Source organism: Anopheles ziemanni, chromosome X (assembly GCF_943734765.1).
Source record: "Anopheles ziemanni chromosome X, idAnoZiCoDA_A2_x.2, whole genome shotgun sequence".
Classification (NCBI taxonomy): domain Eukaryota; kingdom Metazoa; phylum Arthropoda; class Insecta; order Diptera; family Culicidae; genus Anopheles; species Anopheles ziemanni.
The window spans coordinates 16,752,680-16,767,042 of record NC_080707.1 but is presented as its reverse complement, the minus strand read 5'-3'; the positions used below and the strand labels follow the sequence as shown (position 1 = coordinate 16,767,042).

The 14,363-nt window shown below is 51.9% G+C and overlaps 3 protein-coding genes across 3 annotated transcripts; 2 read left to right on the top strand and 1 right to left on the bottom strand.

Annotated features, from left to right (window-relative positions):
• Window positions 1-383: 383 nt before the first annotated feature.
• Window positions 384-2,805, bottom strand: LOC131291197 (transcriptional regulator ovo). Its single transcript, XM_058320389.1, has 2 exons — window positions 2,780-2,805; window positions 384-2,193 (listed from the first exon to the last, which is right to left on the bottom strand). The coding sequence occupies exons 1-2, from the start codon at window positions 2,803-2,805 to the stop codon at window positions 384-386; spliced, it is 1,836 nt and encodes a 611-aa protein (XP_058176372.1).
• Window positions 2,806-5,588: 2,783 nt separating this feature from the next.
• LOC131291196 (uncharacterized) lies at window positions 5,589-7,027 on the top strand. The gene is made up of 3 exons (XM_058320388.1): window positions 5,589-5,634; window positions 6,130-6,668; window positions 6,764-7,027. The coding sequence occupies exons 1-3, from the start codon at window positions 5,589-5,591 to the stop codon at window positions 7,025-7,027; spliced, it is 849 nt and encodes a 282-aa protein (XP_058176371.1).
• A 4,470-nt stretch (window positions 7,028-11,497) lies between these two features.
• LOC131290785 (protein tweety-like) lies at window positions 11,498-14,264 on the top strand. Its single transcript, XM_058319960.1, has 6 exons — window positions 11,498-11,641; window positions 12,367-12,852; window positions 12,951-13,333; window positions 13,408-13,680; window positions 13,764-13,868; window positions 13,952-14,264. The coding sequence occupies exons 1-6, from the start codon at window positions 11,498-11,500 to the stop codon at window positions 14,262-14,264; spliced, it is 1,704 nt and encodes a 567-aa protein (XP_058175943.1).
• Window positions 14,265-14,363: the final 99 nt, after the last annotated feature.

Below are 14,363 nucleotides of genomic sequence, written 5' to 3'. Positions count from 1 at the left end.
ACACTTCCTGGTGTTGGGTTGGAAGTTCGATTTATTAATCCTTGCTATATCTTAACCTAGGTATAGGTAGGTCTCGAATAATGGCACCACTACTTGCTGCCTTAAGTATGCTACAAACTCCTAGAAGCCACGGTACTTTAAGCTCGAACGTTAACCGCTTACGGAACGGGTTGAACACCCTGACACTGACACCTAGCCCGGTGGAGAAGAAAGCGGAGGGTAGGAGGCCGCACGCCAGGCGACCACAAACTGGTAACTGAAAGGAGGAATGAAGTCCGGATAGCCGAATGGTGGTTCTGCTGCGGACTTGGCGCTGTTCCCGGCAACATCACAATTGCATTGAGGATGAGGTCAGGGGGCGTGGCGTTGATTGTGTTCAGAGCTTAGAACTTGTCATTCGGATGATGATTGTCGAGCGCGTCGGTCACGTTGATGTGGATGTTGATGGGCCGCTCGAGGTCGAGCAGTTCGGAGGGCGATGTGGCGCGATGCTGAGGGTCATCCTGCGTCGACTGGCCGCCTGCATCCTCGTCACCGCCCGGCTGGTGATCGTTGAGCACGGACGAGAACCCACCACCGGTCAGCTCGTCCTCTAGCACACTCAGATGGCTGTGGTGTTGGTGCTGGTGGTGCTGATGCTGGTGTTGATGCGGGTGCTGATGCGGATGATGATGGTGCGGCAGGTGCTGATGGCTCTGATGGTGGTGCTGATGCTGATGTTGATGGGGAGGTTGCGACTGTTGATGTGCTGAGCCCTTTTGAGCGGAATGTGAACCGAACTGCTGCTGCTGCTGCTGCTGGTGAGGTTGAGTGTGTTGGTGATGGAGATGCGGATGGTGCAGGTGCAGCAGGGTCAGGCTTTGATCGGAGGATGGGACGCTGGAGCCGAGCAGCGCGTGGTCGAGGTTGAACAGCGACTCGTGCTTGAAGCTCTCCATCGCCCCGAAGTGATCAGCGTGCAGGAACTTCATATCGTCGTCGTACACCGGATGTTGATGGTGTTGCTGGTGATGGTGGTGCTGCTGCTGCTGCTGTTGCTGTTGGTGTTGATGGTGGTGATGGTGGTGGTGGTGATGCTGCTGGTGAAGCTGTGGCGAACAGCAGCCATCCACGATGGCCGTATCCGGCCCGGCAAGACCTCGCTCGGAAGTTCCATCGCCAGCAGAGGACACCTCCAGGACGCTTCCACCTCCCGACTCGATACCATCCGTTGGTATGGAGGTGCCGTTCAGCGACGAGTAAGACCCGCTGCCAGACGGGGTCAGCTTGTTCGCAGTGGTAGTGGTGTTGGCACCGGTGAAGCTGTTCCACTCGAACGTCAGACTGCTGGAGCGGCTTCCGTCGAGCGAGTTGAGGTGGTCGAAGTTGAGGTTAAGGAACAGATTGGGCGAGAGGCGCCCGGGAGACGACAGCGAGCCAATGGTGAGTCGTGGCAGCTCCACGGAGTCCACGAGACTATAGCCACCGGTCCCGGACGACACTTCGGCGCCCCCTCCGCCCGCCGTGTCGTCCTGCAGTCCGAGCGCCATACTCTGCAGAGAAGCGGCGTCGAAGGTGAGTCCGGAGGCGCTTGAACCGGCCCCCGGCAGCACAATGTCCACGCCGTCCAACAGCGCCGTCCTGGGGCTCGGTCCGGCGTGCTGTTGCAGGTGCTGGTGCAGGTGGTGTTGCTGTTGCTGTTGGGCCGCCTCGCCCACCGACGCTATCGATTGATGCTGCGCCTTCAGACCGCGCGCCATCTCATGCAGTACACCGTCGGCGAGTTCCAGCTCGTCGTCGTCGTCGTCACTCAAGCCGACGCCGATCCTTCCCCGCTCCCCACCGGGATCACCAGCCGCCGCAGCCGCCGCCGCTGCTATCAGCATCGACCCGACGTCCCCCAGCACACTGTTGCCTCCTGCTCCTCCGGCCGAAGCTCCGTCACCGCCCCCTAGCTCACTCTCGCCCGAGTTGGTGGGCAGCTCCTGCCCCGGCTGGTCGGGTGAGTCCTGCTCGCCCCCCAGTCCACCGCCCTCCGCCGTCGTCTTCTCGCTCTTCCGCCACTTTGCGCGACGATTCTGAAACCAGACCTGCACGCGCGCCTCGGTCAAATCGATGCGCACCGCCAGCTCCTCGCGGAAGAACACGTCCGGGTAGTGCGTCCGCTGGAACGCACGCTCGAGCTCCTGCAGCTGGAGCGAGTTGAATGTGGTCCTAGAGTGGAGGTGGAGGAAGCGTAAGGTGTAAAAAAACGTGCATGCAAGTTAGGTTACCCACGCGTGTGTTCTCATCACAAGCTGCCGAGGTGCACCTGGTGCAGCTGCCAGAGGTGAGTGTAGCCAAACGCACTGAAAACTTGTCTATAAAAGCTGCACACTACGACGTCCACCGAGGAGTAGTATTGCTCGTGCTGACAAGAGTGAGATGGAGCTCTCTATGCATTGCAACCTGTGCCAAAGCTCACTAAATCGCTCTAAAGACGAAGAAGACCCACCAATTCATGTACTACGGTGCGCGGTACCTGATCCCGACATTTGGATATGTTGAGAATTCACAACGACTTGCTCTTCAAATGATCCTACTTCGGGTATTTATAGCTTCACACCTCTTGTAGGTCTAGGAAAAACTTCTGGTGTATATATAGGAGAGGCAAAGCTGGATATGGCCTAACATGTTCTCAAGAGATGTTGTAGACCTCCAACTCCCGATTGGAGGATTCGTTTCGAACGGCTACAACTGCCTGCACCAAAAGCACTGTCACTTCCACCATCACTACCACCACCACCACCACCACCCGTACCTGTAGCGGCGCTGCTTTCGTTTCATTGTCGGCGGGCGGGAGCTGTCGAGAACCTGCCGAGAACGCTGGCGGGATCTGTCTCTCGCGCGCGTCCAGCTGGTGCGATGTCCAGTGACCGTTTCTGGCCCGTGCGCTCGACGGCACCGGCTCGAACTGCCATGGAACGTTTGACGGTGTGCCTCCCGTGCCGCGCTCCCCCTCGAACTCCCCCGTCGACGCGCTTCCTTGTCACCTGTGTTGCGTGAGGCCCCGCACGGTATCGTACACGCAGCAGGGAGGGATTTGTTGTGCGTTTTTTTTCTTCTTCTTCTCGCTTTCGACTACCCTCCTCGCTGCTTCTTGCGCGGATCGATCGATCGTTGTCTTGTCCACACACCGCCGATGAGCTTCGCCAGGCCATAGCGCACACCTCATAGGCTCCCCCCCCCCCCCCCGCCTTCCGCTTAGTCTTAGTCCTTTCGGTTCGGGTGAGGAAATTCTAGGTGCTGGACACTCACACACGAGTGGCAACGGCACTCGTACGGCTTCTACCTCTCCTCCTCCTCCTCCTACTCCTTCTCCTGCACATGGTGGACTTATCTTGGTTCAGCTACCTGCCCTGCCTAGGGAATATAAGCGCCTTGCAGCAGCAGCAACGCTTTCCACGCCGTTTCAGTTGGTTTCCGCAACAGTATTTGGGAAAACGCAAAAACGACCCCCTCCCCCCCCCTCCTGGCCCTCGGCTCCTCGTGTTTTTCCATTCCACGTTAACCCTGCACTGGTCACTGTCTCGCTGTATGCATGCTCCAGCATGAAGGCACCAGCGATAGCTCATATTTGAATATTTGTGCCTCCTCCGCAAGCGAAGATTTAAAGTGTTTCCCGTGTCGCGTGCTTTGTGCATTCCCCAACATGCGACCCCCTCCTCCCCTGCCCACCCTCCTTCACCTTCCGGCGTGCATATCTAGGTTGTCGGTTGTGTGTGTGTTGAGGGTAGCGGAACGTGAGGCAAGATGAATTATACCATTTTTCGAAAACATATGACGTATTTTAATAACGTTTGAATTAAACAAAACTAGACAAATTTTTATCGGTGATAAGAAAAAAGATAAACAAGCTAATTGAATGAAGTAAATTTTATTTTAAAGTTACATCTTTTAAGTACTTTCAAAAAATATTCCGACGGCCAGTAAGCCGGCCTTGTAAGTCTTGTATGGATATTTTCAGTTGTTGAGAGGCATTCATGACAAAATGCTACTTCGTTTGGACATTAAAATGTTGGAACAAGTCCTACCTTTAAGTGCTTAAGTCAAACCTGTTCTAAATTTAAAAGAAAAGCTACTCTTTATTTTGCTTTCAGCAGAAAGTTGCTAGCGTTTTCCGTTTTCGCATGAAATAGGCTTTTGACAGTTAATGAGCACGAGAAAGCAACAGAATAAAACATGATAAAGCAAATTATGTCTGAGACCAGGTAGGATTTTCATATCATAGTTTAAGTTAGAGTTTTGTAAATTAGGATATTGCTACCAAGCAGACGTTCACAAAGTTCTTGAATAAGACGAGAAATTGATTCATAATCTTAATATTTTGTTGGTGGAGAAGTGCACTAAAGTATCCTTTTACGCAGATCATTTACTCCGACTTATTAGAGGCATTCTGCCAGTGTCGATGTTTTAGGCAAAACACTGAAGCATTCCAAACATATTGAATTTGCTACAGTCCCAACAAAACCAACTCAAGGTTGCACATATTCCGCATCTATACCATATAAAACCGTATGCAAAGTCGTATAAGAAAAAGTGCATTCCAACAAAAACAAATGCTTATTTGATGTTGGAAGAGGCCCACACAACACATATGCATAAAAATTGAATATCAACTTGAAATAATCGTACTTCTATGCAATATGATTGAATCGTAAATGATGCTAAAATAATGCCTATACGGACAAAAGTGGAGGCGCTAACCGTACATTGTTCAAAATGTATATGTTTAGTCGTATATTTTCTAAGTCGGCATCATATACGACTTACGATATATATCAGCCATACATTGCTCGTATATCTATACGTATGCATAAAGTAAATCGTATTACATTCTTAATCGGCATCATATGCAACAAAGAACATACATTGCTCGTACATTGTCTATGCATAATGCGATTCCGATTCGAAATATACTAATATGAGATTCAATTTATTCAACTTAATACGACTTCGTGTTGTGTGGGGGGTCTTCTAGGGTGTACATTTTGGCCCCAGCTTACCTTACGCACCGCCCGTACCGTCCCGTATCCACCTTCCGGAGTCGCATTTCTCCAAATCCTCCCCCTCCCCCCGCCGGTCGGGTTCTGCGACTTTGTGTTTCTGGGCTTCTTCATTCCGGTGTAATGTTTTCCGTTCTTTTCAGACGCGATTTCGCGTGCACGATGTGTGTGTGTGTGTGTGTACGTGTGTGTGTGAGGATGAGTTAGTTCCTGTGACTTCAAGAAATAGATACCGACGTGCGGGGCGCATCTGCCCGAAAGCACCTGGTCGTCAATGTCGGACGGGCAAAAACCCCGTTGATTGACAGGAAGCTTGACCATCTCGACACCGATGTTTGTGCATTGAGCAACAACGAGGGACTTTTGGTTTTTTGGCAAAAGCACAAACCGAGTTCCGCTGATGCGATAATAAAAGCTTCACACTAACACTCTTGCTAAGGAGAATGGTTAAAAGGTCATGTTGAGGAAAGTTCCAACAATGGGCTGAAGAATACTGGTATATGCCTAAGGCGCTCAGCATACACCCTTGAGGCACGTCCTTGTACGCCTGCATTGAGTTACAAGATGTGGTCCAGTGAGGGTTCCGCAAAATGGATGGAAAATGCCAAAGGTAGTGTTATCAGTACGCTGTAGTTCGCGATGGCAGAGAAACGTCTTTACTCCATTAGTAGCTGATGGCAACGGCGAACGGCGTCACCTGTCTATTGTCGAAAAGCGGGGAGGGAGGGATAAACTTCATCGCTCACGGAACGAAAGTGAGACTTAAACGAACCCGGAGTATCTACGATTATAAAAAGAAGCACCGTGCCAGGCGCCGCCCATCATTTTGCTTCCTATCCTTGACCAGTGCATTTATCCGCAAGGCAGACGCAGAGTCTCGTCGGTGAAAAACAACGGAAACAGTTGCCGGAAGAGCGTTCCGGTAAGCAGGCAGCTGCCAGTCGAAAGCTGCAGCAGGAAGGCGAACGGCAGGTGTTGACACCCGATGTCCCGCCCTGGGACCGGAGGGTGTTTGTGCAGGTTTGGCAGCATCTGTTGAGACCTGAGCGGAGAACTAGAGGCTGGACTTCATTCGATTGGCTAACAATATGCGGCTTGCGGTAAGGATCCCCCGACTGTGGAACTCCCCAACATGTTCTCACCGTTCTCTTGCAGCTGATAGTGTGTGGCGTTCTGTTGGTGCTGATCCTGGCACCGACCGACTGCAAGTTGAAGTACACGAAGCCCCGGAACGGTAAAAGACCGGAGAGCTTGCTGCTGAGATCGGTGAACTCCGCCAAGCGATTGGGACTTCAGGAGGACTCCGACCCGGTGTCGTCGGATTCGAGTGCGAGGCTGCAACCGGATGGTGACAGACGGGAGCAGGATGCAGATCGGGACGAAGTTGATGGGTCGGGCGAGTCGAACGAGGACCTATCCGTCAGCTGTTTCCCACCCGTGGATCTGTTTCACAAGTACGACTGGGCTGACTCGTACCAACTGCGTCCTCCGGCGGACAGGTCCTCGGGCCGCGACCCCGACCAAAGCAACGACGACGGAGAAACGAGCGTCCGGAGTGCGGCGGTGAAGCGGTCCGACTACAATCGGGAGCTCTCCGCCGACCTGTACGCACAGTATCCAACTTCCTGCGCCTGCCAGACCAAGGTAGGGACACGGACTTTGCGACCACCCGCTCCTCCAGCATGGAGTACCATACCCGTTTCAGTCTTCTCTTCACCTCTCTCCCCACCCCACGCCAGTACGAGCTGCTCGATCTTGGGTACACGCACTTCCCGCGCTACATCGTGAACGCCATCTGCCAGAACCGCAGCGTCAACAGCCGGAAGTGCTGGCGCGGCTCGAGCTGCAAGGAGATCCCGTACAAGGTGCGCGTCCTCACCCGCCGCTCGGCGAACGAGTCGAGCGACCAGGACCACCACTCGACGCTGCTGCCGGAGCCGCTGCGTGAGTACTGGCGCTTCAAGACGGTCACCATTGCGGCCGCCTGCCAGTGCTCGATCTGACCCCAAGCCGACGTTGCCGTAGCTGAGTGCTTCTATAGCGGAGTCCCACAACCGGAATAAACCAGTGCAAAAAAACAAACGGGCGCTGCAACCAACGTGCTTAGCAGCGTCCGGAAATGCTTTTACTGTTGAAAGAACACCCGCTGCCTGTTGACGTGTTTATTTCTGATATCCTCTGCCACTGCCTCCGCCTATTCGTGGGCAACCGTTTCCGAAATCGATCCAGAGTAGGTCCTTCAAACTACTGAATTATTATCCGATGGCTTGACACTCCATTGCTTCGTATATTGTGTATTGATAAATAAGCTCCCTGTTATCTATGTTTTGGTTATATGTAGTTCGTCATAACTTGCCAAAAATGTTGTTGACAAAACGTTGATAGTCCAAGCATTCGATGGTCCAGTTGCTAAAAACTAGATAGGAATAAACTAAGGTTTAAAACGCATAAACTGAACAATTTTGACGGCTTGATGCGAGGAATAATACGTTGTTTACAGAGTTGTGTGATTTCGATTAGGATTCTCTGAATGACTCTTTGCTTTATTTTGGAGATTCGTGAACCTTTCAATGAGAGATTAATGAATCCCAAAGAACAAAAAATGAAAAATGACACCCTTTTCTGTTTTTGGTCGCTTAATCCACGCCAATGACAGAATTATAAAGATTTGTAACAGAATAATGAAAGCTTCATGCTAACTCATTAAGGTTCTGAAAGATTCATTTGCATGAATTTCGCCGAGAGATTTAATTTCAAACCATCAAACAAACAAAAACTATCTGAATTCTGCTCGACTTTGTTCACGATATCACGCTTATTTCTTAATAAAAATGTCTGTTGAAACTGCTAAACGCGATGTTCAATACCAGGCTAATAACCCGAATACTTTTATAAGATTGTTTGACCGCAATTTACTACTAATAGTTCTTATATTATCCTGTCTTGCTTCAAGAATGAGAAACATTGATACGGTAACATAATTTAAGTAAATGATCAATTTGAAATATAATAAATTATTTTTTTTTAAAGTACAATGAAGAAACATTATGTTGAAAAAGTACTTAATTCATCGAGAATAATTATTGACATTTACGATACGAGAAGTTAAATTTTGAAATCTTTTATAAAAGTCTAGGAAAGAATAAACTCATAAAAAGAACGTATGCCAAATGGAAGAAAGTCTAAAAAATATTATACAAACACATAAAATTTCGACGTAGCGATATAAATAAAATCACATAAACAGGGAGAAATATTGAATAGGAACGATATAATAGGCTCAAATTTGTATAAATGGTAAGAACCAATTAAATCAAATTAGTTTACAGCAAATACTAAATGACATAAATTGAGAATAAAATATACTACGCAGGAAAAGTAGTTTACAAAGAACAAACTGATTGGATGAATTCAGTTTGTTTGAAGTCTGTAGTTGTCGCAAAGTACAATAATGTCATAAGCTCCTTCATGGAAGTAAGTCCCGGACCCGCGAAAACACTAGCGGGAGCAAGCTCCTACCGGGAAAATCCGGGAGAGTTGGTGAAATCCGAACTGTCACCATCGGCACGGTATGAATTTTCCCGATACGATGTTAACTGTGCGTGCGGAGCAGAAGAGCAAGAGCGGCAAGGTAGCCAGGCTATTCCCGGCCCTTGTCCACGTTCTCCGGGCGGGCTTTGGTTTTTTCCCTATTGTTTTGCGTTCATTCAACACTTTCAGTGCGATTGCATTTCCACGCACGCTTTCCTTTTTTCTTCTTCTACGCACTCCCTTTTCTCTTGCTCAATTTTCATGTCGTTCCATTTACTGTTTGCTTTTCCCTAAAGTGTTTCCCTCTCCGCAGCAAAGGAAGGATGCTCGCCGAAGGACTCTCCTTTCGTCCCGTTCGTTCGTGCGGTTCGGTGTCGGGGTTTTCCCTCTCACTCGTTTTTTCTCACTCTCGCTCCCAACCAAAAAAAAGGGGACCAATTTCATCGCTCTCATTTTCTTCCGGCCACAAAACATAGCCCACAGTGGGTTTGGCAGGACACGCAACTCGAGCGTTCGTTGTCAGAGGATTTACCACTCCTTCACGCTCTCTCTCTCGCTCTCTGTTTCCATCGCCACATACACGCTCACATCGATGTGCACACGCATACGATGAGAAAAAAAAGGAAAACAAGGGTGTGACCCGAGAAAGAAAGCCTAGCTGCGATAGTGAGTCGAAAGGTTTTTCCCAAACGCAAAACGGGCAAAACCTCCTGCAGAACGGTGGTGGTTGTCCAGCGTTCCTTATTCCGTGTTCCTACAGGACAGGACGAGTGCGTGGTGCAAGCAAAGGTGCTGGAGTGAGGTTGGTGCCGTGACCGAATTATTGTGACGAGCGTGAAAGAAAGTCGTCCCAAAAGTGACCGTCGAAGTGCGGATCATCAACCAGAAAGCAATCAAACAGCGGGCGTTCTTCGACGGCGGTGCTCCGGTCACGGTAGGGGAGAGGAGAGAGCAGAACCTGCGGAAGAACCGAGCTTGCCGAAACCGGAGTCAGTTTGTGGCCGAGAACCAGGCTTACGATAGGCTGGAAGACGTTCTCGCTTCCTTTAAGGTTGGGTTGGACGAGTTCAGGTTCAAGAATTAGATCAGATCGAATCGTGTCTTCTTGTAGTAATCAAGGGGCCTCAAGCACCCTTCAATCTCCCCCCCCAATCCTGCACCTTTTTGCCTCGTAACCCAACGTTTATATCCCCACGCAGGAGCATTCAGGAAGGTGAATCACGTCCAACAGCGGTGTTCCAGCGGAGGCTCCTATTCCTGCAAGTAATTTGCATTCTCACTCTCGCCAACCGGTGGTCGGAAAGGGACGGCACGCTTCACCATAGATCCCCACACACACACACACACACACACACACGCACGCACACACTTGAATGCGCTCGTCCTTTTTGCGTTTTTCCACGTCTCCGGCGTGTACAACCGCTCGTGGTGAGCTGATTTCATTCAGCATCCTGCGGACCGTCGTTAGCAGCGCTGGGCTGGGCTAGAACGTTGCTTCTGGAAGGGAGCAAACAACGCAATAGGTAGTTGGAGTTTTGCAAACTTATAACGCACGGAACAGCTAGCCCGGACCGTGTTCTACACTGGGAAAAGTGTTGAGGACCTCAGCTAGAGAACCTGAGTGCTAGTGGAGTAGATAGCGATCGGAGGTAACAGAGTAGGGACAACGACTCTGCCTGGTGATAATCACTCCTGTGGCGATTCGTGAACGAAGCTAGATAAAACAACAGGACAACGACAACGAGTTGGAAGACCGAGATCAGCGAGGGTGTGCTGGACCTACACCAGTGGTTACAATCTGTCCGTGCCACGTGTGGAAAAAAAAGTATAGTGTCCTCCTTTCTTGAACGCTGTAAACTGTCGATGAGCGTGTGTGTGTGTGTGTGTGCGCGCGCGTGTGAATGACTTTCGGTACGTTTGTTCATTCGCAACGGTCCGGTAAACGGGGAGACAGCGGTGCAGCGTGACCGAAATTAGCACCTTCCCTTTTGTTTCCAGCGACGGTCGACGACGCGTAAGTCCCTGGGACAAAGGCTCCTGTAGCAGCGACGGACCGACCCCGATGAGCGCACCTGCCAGATTTAGTACGCCCTCGCCTTCAGCTGCCGCCAGGGCGGGTATATTGAGGTGAACTGTCCGGGGACGCAGCACCTCCTCAGAGGGTCCTAGCTGAGGGACAGGATCTCAAGAGGCTTTCCGGGAGGTTGTGCATCGATTTGTCAAGCTATCATGAGCGCTGGTGGTGGTGGTGGTGGTGATGGTGCTGCTGCTAGATCTGGTGGTGGTGTAGCCATCAAGCCGGTATAAGAGTGTCGTCTGCCTGGGTCATCCCGTACATTGCAGTTCGGTCGGTTGTCCTGAACGGGTGCGGGTGGGTTTGTGTCAAACCAGCGGTACGACATCTGCGTGATGTATGCCGGGAGTGGTCCAAGAACTGTAGCTAGACAAACACTGGACGCATTCCGGTGAGCAGAAACAGTGTATCGTGTTGTGTATTGCGTGAGCTTTGGGACAGCGCACCCAGTTTTGTCCCTTTGTGTGCGACGAGGAGCTGTGTGTGGTGTTGCAGGCCGCCCGGGGGTTTGGTCCTGCAAGCAGGAGCACCACTTCCATCAGTTAGTTGCATCATTCAACCCTAGTGAGAGAGACACGGTGCGAGAGAGAGAGAGAGAGAGAGTGATCGATAGCGACCGGGAGAACGAGAGCGGGATCAGGAGTCGAAAGCCACCCTTTTATCGTCGCTATATATCGCCGTCATCGGCTGCCAACACTCAACAACAGAAGCGATTCGCGACCGACACGGCGGCCATTATTCGGGCTCGTACTACCGCGCGCAGCACAGCGTTCCACCTTTGCGCCGCCGCCCGCCGCCCGCCGTCAAACACGACGTTCGACGTATCCTTATCGCATCCTTATCGTGTACAGCGTCGGCGGCAGCAACCATGGGCTACGTGGGGACGACCGGGGACGACGATCAATACCGGGTGCCGCTGATAGCGAAGCTGCTGCACGCCCTGCCCCACTACAACATCACCTTCCACCGCATCAACAACACATTTCGCCCATCAAACGATGTCTATCTGGAGGTGAATCACTTGCATCCTTATTTCAACCAAAAAAAAAAAAACAAAAAAAAAATCCAAACGGGAACACAAAGAGGGGGTTCTGTTTGCGAAAATCTGACGAAAGTCTCCAAAGAGTGCCATCCCCCATCATTGTTCCTTGTACCACTTTTTTCCCCCGTGTGCAACTCCTCAACACACTCTCCTATCTCTCGTTCCCAATATCCGCACCATGCCTAAAACTGCACTTGCCAGTGTCTCGGTAATATCAGGGCCCTCTCAAGAGTGTACTTCTCGCTCATTTAGGCGCTGCCTCGATGCCACTGAAGTCATCGACATGCCAAGCAGTGCTCGTCCCGGTGTGATTGAAGCCTTCCGAGTGGTGGGGATATTGCTTTTCTTCACGCCGAGAAGGGGGTTTTCCAGATGATACTTTAACTTTAAAGACGATTATCCGACGTTCGACATTATCGGATCTCATTAAGTGCGGCGCCATATTGAATTTTGTTTACTTGGTAGGTTGTCGCCATTTGTTTGAAGGCGATTAGGCACTAATCAATTGCCTATTTGGGGAGTAGATAAAGCTGTTTAGATGGCACATAATGCACATAGCTGGAGCTTTTGAAGATGACTTAAGATATGCTGAGTCAAGACATTCGTCAGCTATATCGCTAGGCAAACAGAACCCGGGGATAGAACGCGTCGAGCGTCGAAGGCAAACACCATTGCAACTTATCTTCCGTTTGCAGAGTCTCGGCATCCTCGGGTCGATACCGGCGGCGCTGCTGATTGTGTCGCTGTTCGGCCTGCTGCTGTACTTGCTGACACGCTGCTGCGACCGTAAGCCGCGGCCGGCCCATTCCATCACCAGCCTCAAGGTAACGCTGTCGATCGTGACCGTCCTGTGCTGTGCGGCGATCGGGCTCGGTCTCTACGGCAACGATGATCTGCACAACGGGCTGCTCGATGTGCTGCAGGCCGGGCGGAAGGTGGACGGGGTCGTCTCCTCCGTGCGCAACCAGACGTTCATCCTCGAGAACACGCTGACGATGAAGATCCAGCAGCAGCTGACCGAGCTGGAGGACATCTTCGACCAGAAGACGAACAACCAGACCGCGCTGAATCAGCTGCAGCAGGCGCTGCTGACGGCGAAGGGCAACATCACGATCGCCAAGAACGCGGCCAACGATATCCGCCGGCCGCTGGTCGGCCTCACAATAACAGACTTCCTTTCGGTAAGCTTCCATCGCCAGTAACGTAGGAGTAGCTCTTTCAAAATGGCTTTGACACTTGATACTTGAGACCTGAGACTTGACTCTTATCCACTTCGCAGAAGGGAGACCAATGGGAGTTGATCCGCTGGCCGGGAACGGTCGCCATACTGGCGCTGCTGCTAGTGCTGTGCGCGGTGCTGCTGGTGGGCGTCGCTCGCCACTCGCGCTGCGCCCTCATCCTGTTCAGTGTGTGCGGTCTGCTGGCCGTGACCGGGTCGTGGCTCATGTCCGGCCTGTACCTCTCGACGTCGGTCGCCGTCGGCGACCTGTGCAACGATCCGGCCGACTTCCTGGTGCACCAGTCGCCGCACGAGCTGCCGGCCGACATCCTGCTCTACTACACCCAGTGCGACATCTCGCGCTCGAACCCATTCACCCAGCGACTGCGGGAGTCTCAGAACGCGATCAACAACGCCCGGAACGCGATGAGCATTGTCTCTAAGTGAGTAGTCCCTGGCCGAAGTTCCAGAGTTCCACTCCTAGGTACTAACAGACTTCCTCTTCCTCCGGTGACAGGATCTCTCCGGTGCTGTTCAAGAACGCCGGCCTCGCCCCGAAGTTGGGCTCGGTCAATGCGGATATCAAACTCTGCGAGCGGCTGCTTACCGGTCTGACGGCGCTGGTCGACTGCCGGGCGGTACACTCCAGCTATCTGGTGGCAACGCGAGGCCTGTGCGAATGTGGCCTGCTCGGGCTGGTGCTCATGCTGATCGCCAGCTTCATGGCGGCCATACTGCTCACCATCATGGTCTGGGTCGACTCGCACACATGGATATACATTCGCAAGAGGTAGGGTGTGGAAGGTCTGGTTCTCGTGCCGGACGCTGTCTAAGTCTAATGTCCTTTGTGGTTCTTCTCGTTCTCGGTGTTAGGAATGACTACGCACAAGTGGAAGAGCAATCGTACGTGTCGCATCAGCTACATCCGCAGAGTCACCAGAACATGAACACCCGCACACTACCGCATCATCCGAAAGGGTAGGCACATATTACTTTTAAGTTGTTGAGAGTAGATCTAGAGTATAACGTAAGAGTCTCTCTCTCTCTTTCTTTGTTTCTAGTCCTCCGGTAATAAGTGGCTCGCATACGATTGCACATCCGGGACGTAATGCGAAGCACGAGCTTACGCAGGCACAGCAAGCCCAGCAGCAGCTGCACCACCAGCAGGCCCATGCCCAGGCCCAGCAGGCTCAGGCACAGGCGCAGGCACACATGATGCATCACCATCAGGCGATGATGCGGGCCGGCGGTACGCACACTCTCGGCCGCCTGCCGTCGCACAGCAGCCCGACGCACCTGCACGGCCCCAACAACGGCAAGTACGCCACCCTCAGTAAGCACTGCAAGACGCTCGACGCGAACGACTTCTACTGAAGCTACGCCGCCTGTAACGATAGAAAGTTCCATCCACCCGCCATACATCAGCAACAGCAGCACTACCACACGCTCAGCCATCAGCAGCAGCAGCAGCTC